The 20913-nt window shown below is 38.0% G+C and overlaps 1 protein-coding gene across 1 annotated transcript in view; it reads left to right on the top strand.

Moving 5' to 3' along the window:
• LOC128604269 (phospholipid-transporting ATPase ABCA1) overlaps nucleotides 1–12577 on the top strand; it is a 195115-nt gene extending 182538 nt beyond the window's left edge. The window contains exons 49-50 of the mRNA XM_053619270.1: nucleotides 9496–9739; nucleotides 11185–12577. Coding sequence (XP_053475245.1) covers nucleotides 9496–9739; nucleotides 11185–11301 — 361 coding nt within the window. The 3' untranslated portion in view covers nucleotides 11302–12577. The remainder of the gene's footprint in view (nucleotides 1–9495; nucleotides 9740–11184) is intronic.
• The last annotated feature ends 8336 nt before the right edge of the window (nucleotides 12578–20913 follow it).

Below are 20913 nucleotides of genomic sequence, written 5' to 3'. Positions count from 1 at the left end.
GTGCTCTCTTGTTTGCCATCAAACGGTTAAGCGCTGCCGTGTGTGTACGTGTCCTGTTGCAGAATGCGGTGAAAACTCCCACACGACGTTAATAGTGTGATTAAGGTCTGTACATGTCTGTAATGCACGTTGATAATGGGACTAAAACAGGAATACTCCACACGTCTTAATTCCATTTGTATTTACTTCGAGTATGACTTTAGTCAGATTAAGCTCATCAGAAACCGCTGTTTGCATGCTAGTTTCTTAATCAGAATACTGTTTTAATTGGGTTAATACTGGATTATTGTTGTCCATGTAAACGTACTGATTGTGTATGAGAGTCTCTTTTATGTGTGGTGTGATAGTGAGTGTAATTGGGAACAAGTGTCTCTGATTAGTCATCAGGAGAAGGTTCCCTGTCTGTTTTGGGAGTTGTAGTCGTTGGCCATGTTTGTAGTTTGCGTTGCATTCTGGGAAATGGAGTTGTGAGTTTGCCATGACATGACAACCAACAACTAAATAGTCATGCACATGCACACAGAAACCTAACAGTGACCTGACTAATCTAATAACAGACTTGAAGCTATAATACAATTTATTTGTTTATACTGATGAAAATATCCTATACGTCGATTTCTGTTCCACCAGCAGAATGGAACACCAGTGTACTGTGAGAAAGGGTTACGTTTAAATAAAGAATACAAACACAACTTCCCTGAAGAACAGTAGTAGAAGCTGTAGAGGCTTCAGATGGTTTATAGTAATGTCCTTGTTTTTTAGTTTGTTTGCTTGTTTTGTTTTTGCCTTATTAGCTTCAAGAAAGAGAAAACCAGACTAATGAGGAAATGATAACACAAAGTACTGTAATTTGTCTCATAGACATTTCACAACATTAAATGTAACTATAAACGGGTAAAAAGCATGATGTTGTTCATTAAAAAGTTGCTCATTATAAACTGTAATCGTTGGTAAATCACTGTGGTAGAAAATAAATGAAAAAACATAAGGATATGCTGTTATGGGAAAATAATGGCTGTTTGCTTTTTCATACCACCTTGTTGTGGATTATTTTCCTATAACAGCATGCCCCGTTTGTGTTTTATTCCTGAATTAATAAGTTATACTGCATGGGACACTGCATATGGGAAATAAATGTTTCCTCAAGGGGGGCATGGTGGCTTAGTGGTTAGCACGTCTGGGGTTGGGGATTTGAATCCTGCCTCCACCCTGTGTAAGTTTGCATGTTCTCCCCTTGCTTCAGGGGTTTCCTCCCCCAGTCCAAAGACATGCGTTGTAGGATGATTGGCATTTCTAAATTGTTTATAGTGTGTATGTGTGTGCGATTGTGCCCTGCGATGGGTTGGCACTCCGTCCAGGGTGTCCCCTTCCTTGTGCCTTGAGTTCCCTGGGATAGGCTCCAGGCTCCCCTGCCACCCTGTGCAGGATATGTAGTTGTATGGAAAATGGATGGATGGATGGATGGATGTTTCCTCAATGTGTCCTTTATTACTTAAGGGTTCTTTACCTACTTTACCTCTCAAAACTACTTGGAACTCTCTCTGATATAATGGATCATGGTTGAATTTGTGCTCTTTTCCCAGCTTCCTAACAAGCTGGAATGTATGAAGGAAAGAATTTCACTGCTTATAAGTTTAGAACCTATAAGATTTCCACAGAAGGACAACTTAAAAACCTCTTAAGGATTCCAATACAAAATGACCCCTTTTCGAAAGAGTATAACTACAGTAAACTATTATAAAGTGATTATAAATTACTGTCAATTACTATTTCACTGAAACTATGCTACCCTGCAATGGACTGGTGTCCTATCTAGGGTGTATTCTGGACTCTCACCCAGTGTTCCCAGATTTTGGATCTGGATCCACTATTAGCCTGACCACAATAAACCAGATACTGAAGATGAATGAATGAATACATTGAAATTAATACGAAATTAAAGACGGTGCTGTATGTCTGGAGCCATTATTTTGTTTATATGTAACTTAATTGCTAAGCAGTCCCTTAAAAAATAAAACAAATTTAGAAAATTTATAAAGTTGAGAGAAATTGACTAATTTGGTAGAACACAGTATTCAGGCTTGTTTTCAGATATCATCAGGAAGAACTTCTGGTAGCCTACAGTCAGTTAGCTAGCTAGCAAGGACCTTAAAAAGAAATTAAGGGTACCAGGAAGCTGAGACGCAAGAACACAACACCTTCTGAACTCTTACAGAAAACCTTCCAAGGTAAAACTTCCCCTAGTTGCCCCAGAAATGAACAGAAAGTGGAATTCTTGGTTTAAGAAGGTTCCCCAGGATTTGGTGTTTTTTTGTGTAATTACTCTAATATATTAAAGGCGCAATCTATTAAAGTGCTGCACCCAAGTACTGACCCATGCATCATTACTTTAAAGTAAAGTTGAATACATTCTTTGTATTCAAAGAATTTGAATACAAATTATTTTTTCTTTGTAGTTTGTACTCGTAGTGCAACAGTATTCCTGGCTTGTTCCTGGATTCTACATGATATCCATCGTACCACTAGTCTGGATTGTCTGGGGAATATTCTTTTCAATAAGAATTATCCACTACTTGATCAAAGGAGTTGAAATTCCAAGTAATCCTCACAAATATTTATAAAGTATAATTATATTGGTATGAGATGTGCTCTTTGCTCCACACCTCCAAGATGAAGGGATGGTGTTCTCTAGGGGGGTTATTGTTTCTTGAGATGCATAGTCTAGACTTAAAATAAATGAGTGGGAGGTCTGGACCCTGGTTGGCATACAGGGCCTTGAGCTCCCTTAGGATCTGAATGGTTTCGAAGGGTTTGAAGTTTTCACTTCACCTCTAGGCTGTTTGGTTTGTGATTAGACTTAATCTGCATCTATTGAGGGAAAGTGAAAGAAAATGAAGTGCAACTTTTTTTGGGCCAAGGAGAGTTTTCAGAGCATCTGACCTTGCAAATACCTTGCAAATTTATCTGCACAAAATCTAATTTGCTGTTTGGTCCAATACTTATTCAGTCATAGTTCAGTCTTGCACACACACACACACACACACACACACACACACATACACACAAACCCTGTTGTCCATGTTTGAAGAAGACTCGTGACTCATCTTAATCAATCACTCTATAAACACAAACAGTTTTATGGCTCCGCCTCCATCAGCCTCTAAGTAAACACAAATACAGAGGTGTCCAATAAAAACTCCCCATAAGCCTGTCCTTCACCAATCAAATCGCTCTTTTACCACCCTCTTGTCACTTGTCACAGACATTAGAGCGTCTCGCTGTCTGTCCTCTCAGCCACTGTTTTTCATGACATAAAGCTACAAAGTGCCTTAATGCAGTGCACTAATGCTGAGTACACAGGAAGTGTTTTATAAGATCGTCTAAAGTTTGGACGTGCCTACAGACAGTCACTTTGGGAAAGGCAATAAATCAGAACTGAATTTGATGTGAGGGCAGGCACACATAACAGTACCCACATCTCTCTGCCTGTAAAATGCACACACTCTGTGATTGGCCTGCCAGATTATAGTCATTTGCCATGACCTATAAGCTCTGAACTTGCTTTCTGGAGTATGTAGTCTGTGACCTTCACTGCACTACAAACCTGGACAAACCACAGTGGTTGTTTTGAAGACTGTGAGAGAAGGCTGAAGAGGTGGGGATGGCAGGAAGTGAAGCCTAATACCATCAGTTTGATAATTGCTTATTTTATTAAAGAAATCAGGTTTTCATAGATACATTTGGATTAAATTCAGCTCAAATATGTCCAAATGGTGCATTAAGTGTTTAAAATTCACGGAGTGGTTCTGGCTGAGTGCACTTTCTCTTTCTGATACAGCGGAGTCCTTGCTTGACGTATTATCGCTATTTTACTTAAGACCAAGTAAAAGAAATTCATATAAGATGGCATGATCTCCATCACACCTCCAATGAGGTGTTTCTCAACCCAGGTAAAGGAAACACAGATTGAAAGCGAGGTCTTTGTTCCTGAAACTACACATGATGAAAGCAAGGGTTGCATCCCAAAACTCTATTTAAAGCTTCTTTGATTCACCAAACCTACGTCCTTTATCATGTGACCCTGAAATCAATCAGCTGCCATTGTTTTAGGACATACCAATTCATAAAATGCCCTTTCAGGAATCAAAGGACTAGAAGATAGGCGGCTTCTAGATCAATGATACACTTCCTAATTGGAAATAGTGTGATGTATGCCTAGACTATAAATGCTTGGCCTTTATCAAGAAAAGGGGAAAAAAAAAGTCAATAAAAATCAAATATAAAATTAATTATCTTAATAAATTATGCAAAGGGATTAGATGATCGTCAATAAAAATGCCTTGTTTTAAAAAAGAATCTTGATTCGGCTAGAATGTACAAGGTACACGTGCAATAATGTTTTGATCACGGTTAATTCCATCTGCAATCATTATATAGAATTGGTAGTCTAATCCAAACCCATGTTCTCCCAGTTCACCTGTTCTTCTAGTGTCTGTTCGGGTTCCCTCCGGGCTCTCCGGTTTCCTCCGACTTCCCAAAAACCAGCTTGGTTAGTGGACTCTAAGTGTGATTGAAAGTGTGAATATGTGTGTGAATGTTGGCTTGCAATGGACTGGCATACCATCCAGGGTGTTTTTCTGCCTCATATCCAGTGTTCTGTTGATAGACTCCAAATCCACTACGACTCTAATGATAATGATAATGAGTCTTTTTTGGTCACATATACATTAGAGCACAGTGAAATTCTTTTCTTCGCATACCCCAGCATGTCAGGAAGCTAGGGTCAGAGTGCGGGGGCTTGAAACCCCGACCTTCCGATCAGTAACCCAGAACCTTAACCGTCAAGCCACCACTACCCCTCTGATCAGGATAACGCGCTAATGAAGATGAATACAAGAATGAACACGTGATGGTAACACTTTTTACAATAACAGTACATGAATCATCATGCACTAATACCTGAATTAATACTTACTTAAATAGGAATAGGATGAGTTAAGGCATGTACTAATCATGAACTAATGGATAGCTAACCTTAACTACAATGTTATTATGAACGAGTCATCGAGTCTTATGAATTGATGCGTGAATAACGACCACCTTAAGTCCATGTTAGTACATGTTTGTTAGTTAATATATTCATTAACACATAAGGGAAAAGGAGCTGTGTCGAGCTCTATCCACCCAGACCATGTACCAGTACTACAGTGGGATTTGAAGAGAAATGGACGGAGAATGACGCAAAACGGGTTGAGATGGAATTATTGGTGTTTATTTTTAGTGCGTCTTCTACATTCGATAAGGAGGATCAATGTAAATTATGAAAGTAACCCAGCGCCATCCAATGATGTTTGTGTTCGCAGCTGAATATGGCAAATTATATAAACAATTTGAAATCATGCATGTTTAATTCATTCATATTCTTTCTTTTATTTAGTTTACCCCTACGTGTTGATTAATATATTAACTAACAAACGTACTTAACATGTAATTAAGGTGGTCGTTATTCACAAATGAATTCATAAGACTCACGTCATAGTTAAGGTCAGTTCATCATTAGTTCATGATTAGTACATGCCTTAACTCATCATTAGTTCTTATTGATCAGTATTCATATACTGTTATTGTAAAGTGTTACCATAGTGATAACACAGTGATTGCTCTAACTGTCTAAATGAGCAAATATGCTTGTTATAGATTCCTCCTGTCCTTGTTTCCTTTCACCCTTTCCTTACCTCCTTGGAAGGCGGAGCGAATAATATAAGGAAGAGAAGCCAGATAATGAAACAAGATGGTGCAATTAATATAAAAAGAAGCACCCATGGTTGTGGTACCCAAGGCAGTATGGGCTTGTAATTTCCAATACTATTGTAGTGAAGGATGTTTGGCTAGGTATCTGTCAGTCCTAGCGAAATAGACATGGCCTTTGTGCCTGTCAGTTCTAGTGAAAGAGGCGTGGGCAATGTTCCTGTTGCACAGTAAAGTAGGCGTGGCTGTTGTTATTATTATAGATAAGTATAGATGATATTGAATTACAGCATGAAATCTCTCTCTGCCCTTGAAATAAATACAGTAGCCAACATCTAATCATAAGCTATTTCCTCTTAGCTCTTCACTGAGAAATTCACACACACACACACACACACACACACACACACACACACACACACACACACATTCACATACAGCACACAACGGTGTGTAATAAGTCCTGCTTCCCTGTGCATGACTTACGAATTGTTCCTAACACATATCACAATGAGTAAATAAAACATTAGGGGATTAATTAAGCAGAAAACAGCAGGTTGTGAGAGCTCTAATGACAAACTAACAAGAGGAGCACTGTTCCACAAACACAGAAACACACACGCACATGCATACACAGCAGGATCTATTGATAAATGCAGTCAATCATTAACTGGAAGATCAGTATTTAAGCGTGTGGGGATCCAGACACAGTGAGATGAGAGTTGAGAAAAAAAAAATGTGCGTATTTTGCATAGAAAATTATAAGCCCATGGAGAGATGGATAATATTAACCATATGCGCCTTGTGCCATCGTCACATCAGCCACAGCGTGTGTTTGCACACAGATGTTTGCTATAACTTGGTTCAATTGCTGTGATGTGTGATTATAATATTGTGTGGGTGTGGGTTTTGTAGGTTCTACACAACCTGTAGAAATTGTGTTTTTCGATATCTGATATCCTTTGCATGTTGTAAAGCGTGCTGTTGAATTCTCCAAACTGATTGGTCAGGGGGTGTTTTAATACATTATCGACTGTAAATAAACAACTTGCATTCCAGACACTCCACATAATCTAAACAATTTATATATATATATATATATATATATATATATATATATATATATATATATATATATATATATATAATTTCTTGTGATTTACAGTGAGGGAAAAAAGTATTTGATCCCCTGCTGATTTTGTACGTTTGCCCACTGACAAAGAAATGATCAGTCTATAACTTTAATGGTAGATTTATTTGAACAGTGAGAGACAGAATAACAAAAAAAAAATCCAGAAAAACGCATGTCAAAAATGTTATAAATTGATTTGCATTTTAATGAGGGAAACAAGTATTTGACCCCTCTGCAAAACATGACTTAGTACTTGGTTTAAAAACCCTTGTTGGCAATCACAGAGGTCAGACGTTTCTTGTAGTTGGCCACCAGGTTTGCACACATCTCAGGAGGGATTTTGTCCCACTCCTCTTTGCAGATCTTCTCCAAATCATTAAGGTTTCGAGGCTGACATTTGGCAACTCGAACCTTCAGCTCCCTCCACAGATTTTCTATGGGATTAAGGTCTGGAGACTGGCTAGGTCACTCCAGGACCTTAATGTGCTTCTTCTTGAACCACTCCTTTGTTGCCTTGGCCGTGTGTTTTGGGTCATTGTCATGCTGGAATACCCATCCACGACCCATTTTCAATGCCCTGGCTTTGAGGAGGAGGTTTTCACCCAAGATTTGACGGTACATGGCCCCGTCCATCGTCCCTTTGATGCGGTGAAGTTGTTCTGTTCCCTTAGCAGAAAAACACCCCCAAAGCATAATGTTTCCACCTCCATGTGTGACGGTGGGGATGGTGTTCTTGGCAGCATTCCTCCTCCTCCAAACACGGCGAGTTGAGTTGATGCCAAAGAGCTCCATTGTGGTCTCATCTGACCACAACACTTTCCTCTTGTCCTCTGAATCATTCAGATGTTCATTGGCAAACTTCAGACGGGCATGTATATGTGCTTTCTTGAGCAGCAGACCTTGCGGGCGCTGCAGGATTTCAGTCCTTCACGGCGTAGTGTGTTACCAATTGTTTTCTCGGTGACTATGGTCCCAGCTGCCTTGAGATCATTGACAAGATCCTCCCGTGTAGTTCTGGGCTGATTCCTCACTGTTCTCATGATCACTGCAACTCCACGAGGTGAGATCTTGCATGGAGCCCCAGGCCGAGGGAGATTGACAGTTCTTTTGTGTTTCTTCCATTTGCGAATAATCGCACCAACTGTTGTCACCTTCTCATCAAGCTGCTTGGCAATGGTCTTGTAGCCCATTCCAGACTTGTTTAGGTATACAATCTTGTCCCTGACATCCTTGGAGAGCTCTTTGGTCTTGGCCATGATGGAGAGTTTGGAATCTGACTGATTGATTGCTTCTGTGGACAGGTGTCTTTTATACAGGTAACAAACTGATATTAGGAGCACTCCCTTTAAGAGTGTGCTCCTAATCTCAGCTCGTTACCTGTATAAAAGACACCTGGGAGCCAGAAATCTTTCTGATTGAGAGGGGGTCAAATACTTATTTCCCTCATTAAAATGCAAAACAATTTATAAAATTTTTGACATGCGTTTTTCTGGATTTTTTTGTTGTTATTCTGTCTCTCATTGTTCAAATAAATCTACCATTAAAGTTATAGATGGATCATTTCTTTGTCAGTGGGCAAACGTACAAAATCAGCAGGGGATCAAATACTTTTTTCCCTCACTGTAACAAAGAAAAACATATGATCATTTATTTGAAGTTTTTTGTAAAGAGATGTTTATTTAACATTTCTGGAAGGAGTCTCCAGTGTCAGAGCTTTGTAACATTTATTAACTTTTGCAGTATGGGACACAGGACTTTGTGGTTTCTCAGTAAAATGACATGAAGTGTTGTTTTTTGTGTTTTTTTTGTTTTTGTTTTTTTTTTTTTTTGTTTTGTTTTTTTTTGCCTTATTAACCTCAAGAGAGAGAAACAAAGAGAGTCTGGTGATGGAAGGACTGTTTATAGCTAAATGGTAAAATGGTAAATGGCGCACTTATATAGCGCTTTTCCAAAGCTCTTTACACTGTGTCTCATTCACCCATTCACACACACACACAGTAGCAGAGCTGCCTTGCAAGGCGCTAACTTGCCATCAGGAGAAACTTGGGGTTCAGTGTCTATGCCAGTCTATGCAGACACCAATAATTGTAGGTAAGCAGTTCTTGATTGGTTTCTCAAACTCAAAGTAAGAAATTGTGGTCTCAAATGAATAAATCACATTTTGAGCCCCCTAGTTCCATTTATTGGTCATTTATGGGTGTGGGTTTGCTGTAGAACATTTAATATTGTGTGCTTTATTGCCGTAATTTCCACCAAAGTGAACTTGGAATGTGGAACCCCAATATCTGTAATATTCGATATATAACCCATGAGCAATATATTGCTTATTGAATTAAAGGAATATTATACCTTTGTGATGGTGTGCATGAGTGTACATATTTATCTCTTTAATAAGAATAAATGACAGTTTTGAACTATTGCCTATTGAATTATTCAAGTGGTTTTTAAGATTTCCAAATGGTTTCCTTTTTGAGTACTGAGGTTTGGGTTAGGCGTAACACGCTTTAGCCAGAGTAATACACAATTCAGTGGGAATACCCAGAAAAGATAGTAATACATGTGTGTGTGTGTGTGTGTGTGTGTGTGTGTGTGTGTGTGTGTGTGTGTGTTTTCAGGTTTGGCGATGGTTACACGGTGATAGTGCGTGTCAGAGGAAGTCCAGCTGATCTGAGCACGGTTGAGGACTTTGTGACTCAGATGTTCCCCGGTAGTGTGCTGAAAGAGAAACACCACAATACGCTGCAGTACCAGATGCCCCACAAAGAGGGCGCTCTCTCACACATCTTCAGCGAGTTCAGCAGAAACCAACAAACTCTGGGAGTGGAGGACTACTCAGTCTCTCAAACCACACTGGATCAGGTAATACACACACAGACTGAAATTGCATACTGTGACAGTACCTACTGTGTTCAATTCAGTACCTACTGCTCACTCGGCCGTTGATACAGTACATACTGATCAGTATAAGTGGTAAGAGTGAATATAAATCAGGACGTACTATGTGGCGCGGATTCTGACAGCTCTTCCGTGTCAGTCCCGTTGTCTTATGGGATAGCACAGTATCCACAGTGTCCAGGGTTCCATACTGCAGAATCTCAGGAAAACCAGTAGGTCATCCGGATATTTACTGTTTTATGAATATTGAGAATTCTTATATACTACTCTTTTGGCATAATACTTTTCGCTTCTGTGTAGTAGGGTAGGAGGGATATTCGGATACAGCCTGAGACTGAAAATTCGGACAAAAATCTAAACTGTACATAGAGTAAATTTCCTAAAACGTTATGTGTCGAAAAAGAGATACAGTATTACACGTTAACATTTAACATCTTACTGGAGTACTTTTTTATGTGGCTGAATTCCATTTTGGTTTTTATACAAAGTAGTAAGCATATATAGTGAATAGGAAGCCATTTTGAATTTAAGCTGGAGTTTAATAATAAAAAACATTCCAAAGTGAAGATGAATTGAAAATAGCATATTTTTTGTTTACATGAATCAAGGGTAGCAGAAGAAAAGTAAACTCTTCAATCTTTACATAATATCCACTAATATTGGCACCCTTGGTAAATATGAGCAAATAAGGCTGTGAAAAATTCTTTATTGTTTAACCTTTTTATATTTTGTTAAAAAAAAATTCACAAGAATATTCATTTTTTGTGTTGGGGCTTGAACCCCCATTTTTCCAACCAGTAACCCAGAGCGTTAACTGCCAAGCCACCATTGCCACTGGATCATGCCCATTGCTGGTTGGTGTGCCAAGTCGCTCCAAATTTTTCATAAAGCATCACTGGACACACCCACATGTAGTCACTAGCGGTCGCTGTCACTCATGTCAATGCAAGTCGCCAGTTCTCATTGAAAATGAATGGTCTCCGGTCGCTTTGTCACTGTAAGTCACTGTATGTGTCAGTGTAGCTTAAGACTTTTTCACAGTGCTGAGTTCTATTTGCTTCAAATAATTGTGCATGTTGAATGGTGCAGTGTATCTTTTAACTGATTATCAGGGAACATCGCGTTTGTCTGTGAGGCGGACTAGGAACAACCTAGTATTGGGTGCTGATTTCCAACAATAAACTCAGCACGTGTGTGTGTGTGCGTGTGTGTGTGTGACTGCAGAGAGGTTAATTGTCTGTTCTGCCTCACTGCTCACCCAACAGACAGCACAAAATCCACACACTCATTAATCTGAAGGTCCTAGAGACATGTCTCTCACACACATACACACACACACATATCTGATATACACTTTTAAAATGAGTGATACAGATTATCTGAATGCTTTTTTTATGTATCTCTCTCAGGTGTTTGTGAATTTTGCACGCCAGCAGCACGATGCTGAAGACGGTGTGTACGACAATCCTGTAGATCTGAGTGATGAAATACCAATGCAGACACACACACACACACACACACACTGAATAATGACTGAGTAATGAATAAATTCTCAGACCTCATGTCAAGATGCATAGAGAATAAGCCTATACTCTTCTACTATAACATTTAACTAAAAATGTTCTTCTCAGGACCTCTCAGGGATTTTGATAGAAAATACTGATATATCTATATATTTTTATTGTTTTGAATCTTTTTCTGCCCACATTGCAATCGTTTTATTTTTCAAGTGCCCAAATGAATGGAAAGCAACTGTTCTGAGGAACCAGTCACCTTCAAGCTTTGTGCTTCATATTGTAACACGTAACAAAAACATGCCATAAACTTGAATGAGAGACTTGAATGGCAATGTTCATTGGGTTTTTTTTGTTGTTGTTTTTTTTCCATTATTTCTTTTTTTTTCCTGATAAAACAGTTCAGAGTAAGTTGTGTAAGTTGCTTTTGATATATTTGTTGTGAACTCAGCCAGGATGAAAATATCACCATAAATGTACCATCATCAATTGCCTTCATGAACTATCATCATCATCAGCATCAACAGCACCATTATCATCACTTTTCACCACTTCAAATAACATTATACATGCATTTTCAATGGGCTAAAGTGCAATATTTGTAAATCTTTCAGTTATAGACATCACTCCTAAATCCATAGTCATCTCAATGAAGGTAGTTTTTGGTGGTTTTTTGTTGTTGTTTTTGTTTGTTTGTTTGTTTGTTTGTTTGTTTTTTTGTGGTTTGTTTTGGGGTTTTTTTTTGTGTATTTAAGATCCTGTTAACTTACCACTGTGAAAATTCTACTGTCACTCCTTTTGCTAGCACTTTGCACACAGTTTATGATCGTAAAATTGTATAACAGTTCAATGTGAATATAAATCTTTGCTAATTTGTTTACAAAAAACATTTTTAATAAACTTTCCACACAATAAACATACTCATAATGATCAAATAAAGTTCTGTGTTTTACTGTGAACATGAAACATACACAATTACAATTCCAATAGGCACAATTGCAGTAACCATGGAAATAGATCTGAACAGCCACCAAGCAGTTTTTCAATTGTCTTGGTTCCAGAAGGCCAGTAGATAGGTTAGCAAGTAAACAAATAAAATTATTAGCAATTTAGCCATTCGAAAGCAATTGAGAGTGAAGAGAGTGAGAGAGAGAAGAACACAACTAGAATAATATAATTCCAATAAACACCAATCATGGTAACCATGGAAACTGAGCTGAACCGTAAACACCCATTTCTGTCAACAGTCTTGGTTCCAGAACAATACGTAGAGGAAGTTAGCAAGCTATCAAATACATTTGCTTGCAAATTAGTCATAGTAAAACAATTGTGAGTGAAGAACATCAAAATTAGAATAATGTAATACAAATAACATGATCACAACATATACAGAATGTTAAATGTCTCCAAAACATTGGAGAAAATAGATCTGGGATTATTACAATGTGTGAAGTGTGACTGTTTGAAATGATTTATTGGCTCATTATGGCACAGCACAGCACTGTTGAGTTCTCTAATCTGATTGGTCAGGACACATTTATTTACAATGTATGGAAGTAGTTTCCAGTTGCATATACAGTTGCAATCAAAATGATTCAACCCCCATTGCAAATCAGGTTTATTGTCAGAATGTACAGGCTTTCAGCTGTTTGAAATGAACAAATCAAACAAAAGCAATTGAAATAGTTCAACACAAGGAATGCTTCATATGGTTTCCCCAAATTCAACTGAAAATGCAACTTATAATGATTTCTCCAGTTTCAAAATTATTCAACCCCCTGAATAGAATCACTCACAACTCACAAATATGCAAAATAGGTGTTGTCTCTGAATTTGGGGAAAACACATGAAGCATTTGTTGTGTTGAACTATTTCAATTGCTTTTGTTTGATTTGTTTATTTCAAACAGCTGAAAGCCTGTACATTTTGACAAGAAACCTGATGTGCACTGGGGTTGAATCATTTTTATTGCAAATATAAATATACATATACATTATATATATATATATATATATATATATATATATATATATATATATATATATATATATATATGCATACAGAGTATGAATGCATGCATTGCATTAGTTCTTAGTTGCACGTTGCACATAGCACTGTTCCACAGCACGCACACACACACACCAGTGGTGCCTGTGTTCTTGACGAAGCCCTGATGTGTTTGTACGCCAGATTGCTCTGTGCACGAACAGCCGATTAAACATTTGCACACATAGCTTCTGAGCCGTAGGGAGTTTTATTTCACACATCTCACCTTTAGTTTGCTCAGAGAGGAAGACAGCGTGTCGCTCATTTCTTTTTCTCGCCCCTTGCTCACTCTCTTTCTCTCCTCGAATCTTTCTTTATCTGTTACTTTTTCCTCGGTTGCAGTTTTTTTGCAGTCATTTTTCTCGCTCTCCTCTGGTATCAAGTCTCTCCTTTTCCCCATTTCACATTGAGATATTTCTATTCTTTTTTTTGTTTTGCATTGCTTATAGATTTAATGATAGTAAGGAATAAATCTTTCTTCTGTATAATCCAGTTTCCTTTATGCAGGTTTCTAGCATTCATATAAGCATATTAAAGCCTTGATAAACAAATGCACAAATAAAACCATTATTAAATCCATTTAGGCTCATAGTCGTTCTTACTCTTAAAGTCCCCGTGAAGTGCCTTGAAATGTGCAGTGTTATTCGATGTGTTGACATCATTTGTTATATCGATTGGCTCCTCCTTTTTAAATAGCCAATAGCGTTTAGCTTTCCTCATAGCCTTACTTGACAAAAAAACTGAAATCAAAAAAATTTAAAGTGAATTAATTATAGCCAATTCCTTCTTAACCAACTTATGATTGGATTACTGAATAAAAAGTGCACAACACATTTACAACTCATGCTTGCTGATATGATTTGTCTTGTTCAACAACAGCAACTTCGGCAAGGAGATTTTTATAATGTTGGGGGCGGGACACTTCAGACTGTAGAGAGCTTTTGATTGGACCGAAAACCTGATGAGACATTGAAGTGCAGAATGATGTCATCAAAATTGTTGATCGGTATCGGTGGTAGAGAGAGAGCGTAAATTTTAAACGCATATATCTTCTAAATGCGAATTTTGTCTTTATTTTGGAGCACACTAGCTTATAGATAACCTTAAGGGTATCATATTCACACTAAAAGCCACAAAGCTTTCATTTTGATTTCATGGGGACTTCAAACAGCTCTTGGTTTTCTGTGGTAACTCAGACTGTAGCAAATCAGCAACGAGCATGTGAGCATGTGCATCATTTTCTGATTTGCACTTGCGTTTTTGTTTGTTTGTCATGAATTGCAAGAAAGAAACTCTGACCTTCAGTTCCCAGCAGCCACTGCACCGCTGCATCACTGTCACATAACCACCTGCACCTGATTCCCATTGCTGTTAACGAGCACCTGCGTGTATATAGTCACAGTTTGCACTGCACTCTTGGTCTGGCTTTGTTTGTCCTCTGTTGTCACGTTATGCTCTCCCGCATTGCCTTTTGTTTTTTTCTTTATCAAACTTTAAATCTGCATGTGTATCCGTCTCCGTCTCTCCATATCGTGACGTTGTTAATGTGCTTTGCACCTTACTAAATACCCACATGTCAATTTTTTTTTTAAGTAGTGCAAAAACAGACAAAAAAACATTAAAGAAGCATTCAATTCAATTCTCAGGCAAAGGCAACCCTTATATAAGACAAGCTATATATAATATAATTAGATTTTTAGATTAATAAAAATCATTATAATTCATTATAATTAGAGGCGGCTGTGGCTCAGGTGATTGAGCTGGTTGTCCATTTACTGTAGGATTGGCGGTTCGATTCCCGGCCCACATGACTTGGGCAAGACACTGAACCCCAAGTTGCTCCTGATTTCAAGCTAGCACCTTGCATGGCAGCTCTGCTACCATTGGTATGTGAGTGTGTGTGTAAATGGGTGAATGAGACACAGTGCAAAGCACTTTGTAGATCCGCTAAGGCTAAAAATGCGCTATATAATTGCAGACCATTTATATAATAAGCTTTATTGATTGACTGAATTCTAAAAGCAAGTTTTTAGAAATGAAGCTTTTGTTTAACTAATCATCGATGTTCAGTTCAGTCTTTCACTATGTCCTGGTTCTCAGAAAAGTGCATACTCTGAATCAGAAGCAAAAAAAAGAAGTTCCTGGAACCATAGCTCAGGAATTAAAATCAGCCATTGTTCTGTAGTTCTTGTGGCCTTCTACTGAGAATTACAGAGTAGGAAAAGAGTCAAGTTTCGGTTACAGTACACAGTAGAGAATGGAAAAATATAGTTATTTTTTACTTTCTGTTATTTTACAGTTATTGTACAATACTTATACTTTAATCCCGCAGTCACAATCAAAGGTCTACATAAAGTGAGAAGTCGAATATGAACTGAATGTGTGAATAATAATTGTTGTGTTACAAGTTGCAGCTCTACAAAATTGATGTTTGCGATTATTAAAATATGTCACTTTTGACAGAAAACTCTAACATTTGCTTCATAGCATCCTTACACCACAATGCTGTTAAGTTTTTGAATCTGAATAGTCGGAAGTTGTCGCTTAATTTTCTATAACAGTAGTAGTTTCAGCCACAAGGCAAATCACAGGTTTATACAGCGTCTTGCATAAGTATTCACCCCCGAGTCATATCATTTGCTGAAAGGAGTCCACCTGTATGCATTTAAAGTCTCGCATGCTCTCAGCCTGAAAGCACCATCCCCGCAGTGAAGCACGGTGGTGGTAGAGCTCGTTGGCTGCAGCAACTTCTAGCAATAATGAGTAAGTTTCCCACCACATGAAAGTCTTCAGGACAGAGGACTTTGTACTTTACAGTTTCCTGTGACGGAGCAACTGTTTGTAGCTGTTTGCTAATACCAGGAACTAGCAATGTTTTGTGGAACATTAATTCTTTACTTATTGTACTAGATGAGGAAATACTGTTTCCTCATTTTCTGGCTACACAAATGTCAATACTGATTTATATATATATATATATTTATTTATTTATTTTCAAGCTAAGCACATGAATTCAATGCAAGCAGCTCAGTCAAGACAATTCGTGTGAACATTAGGAAAATGACACCACTGTACCACTGTACCACTGTAACACTTTATTTAGAGCAGTGTTCAGAGGGCCTCATAAAGTACATAAGCCCTTAACATATACTTTCATTAACATTTTTTGTCCCCAGATGTCAGACTGTCAAGATTCTGTCAAGCTGGCAAAAAAAAAAGTGACAGATCTTTCTTGGCATAAGTTTATCTTCTGTCCTGACTACTTTAGAAACTTGTAACATCTGACGTTGTGTAACAAAACTGCATCAAATGTCTTTGACTCTTATGTCAAGTGTGCTTCTAAGTTCTGCTTACCTGCCCTTACAAGCCCTTAAGTCAAGTACTTTTAGTTTTACTATATATGTAAGACTGTATTATGAAAATGAAGGACAATATCTTCACACTATGATGTTCTGCTCTTTTCTCAGATTTTGGTTTTGAGGTTTGACACATCACATCCTCACCATTATGTGACACACTTAGCTAAAATGAGTTATGAAAGTGTCAAAGTAACACCTTTTGTCAAATCAAAGTCAAAAAGTGTCATAACAACTTTTTGTCAGAATAGATCCATGACAGTGGACATGTCACATGTCAGACAGGGCTTATGTCCGCCCTATGAACTCTACCCTCAAGTGAAGTGTCACTGATAATTAAGCAGATGATGGCATTAAATTGAACAGCGTGTGTGTGTGTGTGTGTGTGTGTCCTCTCACAAAACTTTGTCTGTGTGAATAATTGAACATTTCAGTCACTTTTCCTTCGCTCTAAAATGATTTCATTCAGATGCACGTCTCTCTTCTTCTGTCATTTATTTTATTTCCTCTCTTTTTCCCTCCTTCAGCGTGTCCTCTCCCTGCCTGGCCTTTTTCCCTTCCGCTTTCCTTCTTTCTTTTCCCCCTTTCTTTTCTGTCTTTATCCCTATCCTCTCTCTGCTTTTTCCTCTGCCATTTTCTCTCATTCCACTCCATTGGGATTCTCAGTCTCACTTTTCATTCTACTCTCTTTTCTTCTTTTTTTCTTCTCTCTTTTTTCTTCTATTTATCTCTCGTGCCCTCCTTCAACTTTTATGTGTCTTTTCATTTCTTCCCTTATCTTTCTTTCCTTCTCTTTGCTTTTTCTCTTCTCACTCTGTCTCATTCACTTTTTCTCCTGTTCTGTTGCCATCTCTCCCCTTTTCCCCCCTTACCTTTCCTCCTATTTATCCTTCCTTTTGAGCATTTAGCTCTCACTTTCTTGTTGCTTCCATATCATTGTAATTTCTTCTCTTCCTTTCATTCTTTTTCGGTCCTTTTTTCTCTGTCCTTTTTTTTTTTTTTTTTTTTTGCCTGTTTCCATATTCTTTCTTCTCTCCCTCTTTCTCCTTCCTTCAATTTTTTTCTGTTCTATTTATCCTTAATCATTTCATCTTCTTGGTCTTGCTGTTGTTTTTTCCTTACCTCTTGCCATTAAATGTCATAGCACTGTCCTCTTTTCTCTCTTTCCGTTTTTCATTTTTCTTTTTTTCACCCTTTTCTTCTATTCCTTTTTCACTTTCTTCTTCCATCTCTATCACTATCATTTCTTCACTCCCTCTCTCCCCATTCATTCCTTCTCCATCCTTCTATTTATCTCCTCTCTCTCCTTTTCCATCTCTCTCTTCTATCTTTCCCTCTCCCTCTTTTCAATCTCTTTATCTTGTCACCTCTCTCTCTCTCTCTCTCTCTCTCTCTCTCTCTCTCTCTCCCATGTGAATGATGATCACTCCTTCTTCATTACAACAACTCTGATGAGAAATTGGGGAAATGTTCATGCTGATGGGAGACACGGGCCAATGGACAGGCGCAATATTTCTGTGCTCCTCTTTCTCTACCTGTCTGTCATCCATCTCTCTCTCTGTCTCTCTATCTGTCTGTCTCTATATCTGTCTGTCTCTCTATGTGTCTTTCCCTGCAACATGAGATGGGAGTACACAGCCAAGCTGAGACTCAACATCGATCAGTGTGTTTATCATCTGCGTCGTTACCAGTTTTGCTCTGCAGGTTTCTGAAATGAACCATCTAGTGTGTGTGTGTGTGTGTGTGTGTGTGTGTGTGTGTGTGTGATCTGCATAAGTAATTGCGGCTCTACACCTGTGCAGGTTACTCTCATTTAGCAGATGAGTGTGTTTGCTGTTCATTATTTGCTCTAATATCCCCCTTGGGACACACACACACACACACACACACACACACACACAACTTGTAGTGCCACCTTTGTAGGGTATTTCCACTGACGTGTGGCTGCATAATGCTATTCATATGATTCACATCATCATTGTGACATTTGATCCCATAAAGAGCTCATGGAGAAGCTTAATCAGAGCACCTGCTTTTGATCTACAGAGTAAAGTCACAGGCTAAACCCCAAAAATTCAGGCTCCCTATTCACAGGTAATAATTCAACCATTTTGGCAGGGAATAAATCAATAGAGAAAATTAGCTTTAACAGGAAGCCGTTTATCACAGCTCTTATTAAGTAGCTCTGTGGAATGACGGCGGAGCCATTTCTACATCAGGATCCACACTGATCATCAGTCAGTTCCTTGTCGATCATCAGCACTGTCAGGATTCAATTATCTGCTTCAAGTATCTGTTAGAGGCTCCTGTGTTGCACAACGGGAGTTTGAGTGTTAAAATCCTGAAGATGTCACAGGCATCCGTTGATTGAGGGCAAAGGGTGCAAAATTGGCCATGCTCTGAATGGAAGGGATGGCGTACAGTACTCTTTCTCTCTCTCTCTCTCTCTCTCTCTCTCTCTCTCTCTCTCTCTTGTCACAGTCACACTAGTCCATGAACTCATGTATGAGAAAGAGGGTGGATAGAGTGTTCCTCTGAGTGTGTTACATACATGCTGTCCTGTGATGCAGCATGCGGTTGGCTGGCTTCACTAGAATTTTTATACACCAGACACTCATACTGTAATCATTAATACAACTGAGGTCATGAATTTACATTAAAAAATTAAATAACAGGAATCATAAAAATTGCATTTGTTTTTTTATTTAATTTTGCCCTGAATAAACTATTCCATATAACAGATGTCTACATATAGTCCACAAGACACAATAATAACTGAATTTACACAAATGAACCAGTTCAAAAGTTCACACACACAATTATTAATCCTGTGTGTCGTTACCTGGATGATCAACGACTGTTTTTATGTTTTGTGATAGTTCTTCATGAGTCCCTTGTTTGTCCTGAGCAGTTAAACTGCCCACTGTTCTTCAGAAAAGTCCTCCAGGTCCTGCACATTCTTTGGTTTTCCAGAATCTTCTGCATATCTGACCCCTTTCCAACATTGACTATATGATGTTGAGATCCATCTTTTCACACTGAGGACAACTGAGGGACTCGTACACGACTATTACAAAAGGTGCAAACGTTCACTGATGCTCAAGAAGGCAACACAATACAAGAGCCAGGGGGGTGTAAACTTTTGAACAGGATGATTGGTATAAATTGTTATTATCTAGTCTTCTGTGTAGCTTTTGAAGGGCAGTACTAAATGAAAAGTAAAAATATAGATTCAAACAAAATCATTCACAAAGCTGTATACTTTCTGAGATGCCCATTTAATCAAATGCACCAAAATGGTTGCATGAATAATTTCCTCACTTTGACCATTAGCACAAACATATGATCATGAAAATATAACTATATTTTATATAGTTCTCAATGACTATAATTTCATCCATCTCTATAAAGGGCTTCAAGAAGAACACATTCAGAACCAAATTTAACATGACTCATGCTACCCCATCAAATCAACCAGAATGAAAATGAAAAACATTTTCATTGTAGCATGCCTCTAAGCTATTTCTGATGCTTAAAGAAGAAACCAGTCTCACATGTCTGTTTTTTTTTTTTTTTTCTTTTCTTACTTGGACTTTTCCAAATGTAGGAAATGGCTTAATTGTAAATCATTTTGGACATCCTGTGTTGGCCCATCAAGTGAGAAATGTTGCTTTAGAAGCAATCTAACATGATGGGGTGTGCTTTAATATATAGGAGATTTAAATACAGATACAAGTGGTGTGTCATACTGGATGAAGTTGGATGTATGTTAAATATAAGCTGGATAGAAGATAAACAAGGGTGTAAAAGTACTCAGAAGCTATAGTTAAGGTGAAAAGGGGACATATGCAGCCAAAGATGTACTCAAGTAAAAGTAAAAGAAAAAAACAGTTGCTCCTTTTAAATGTACTCAAGTATTAAATAGTCAAAGGCAAATGTTTTTAACTGATGAAATCTTGGAAATTGTAACAAGATTATTCATTTTAAAGCAACTTTGACTTGTTACCTGAAAACATCAATTTCCCGGTCATATGCATGTGTTATGACTAACGCTATGTAGTTTGTTAATAGATTAATCAGAAGTAAAATATCATATAAGTAACCAATATTTACCTTTAGCTTGGATCTGTCTAGCTAATTATATCAGACACTGGAATCTATGCTAATCTAACCTGCCGTTAGCAAACAAACCAGGCTAATTTAGTTAAATATAGGCAGGTAA

Source organism: Ictalurus furcatus, chromosome 29 (genome assembly GCF_023375685.1).
Source record: "Ictalurus furcatus strain D&B chromosome 29, Billie_1.0, whole genome shotgun sequence".
NCBI classification, from domain to species: domain Eukaryota; kingdom Metazoa; phylum Chordata; class Actinopteri; order Siluriformes; family Ictaluridae; genus Ictalurus; species Ictalurus furcatus.
The sequence above is the reverse complement of the archived record's forward strand: the minus strand, read 5'-3'. Positions and strand labels throughout refer to the sequence as shown.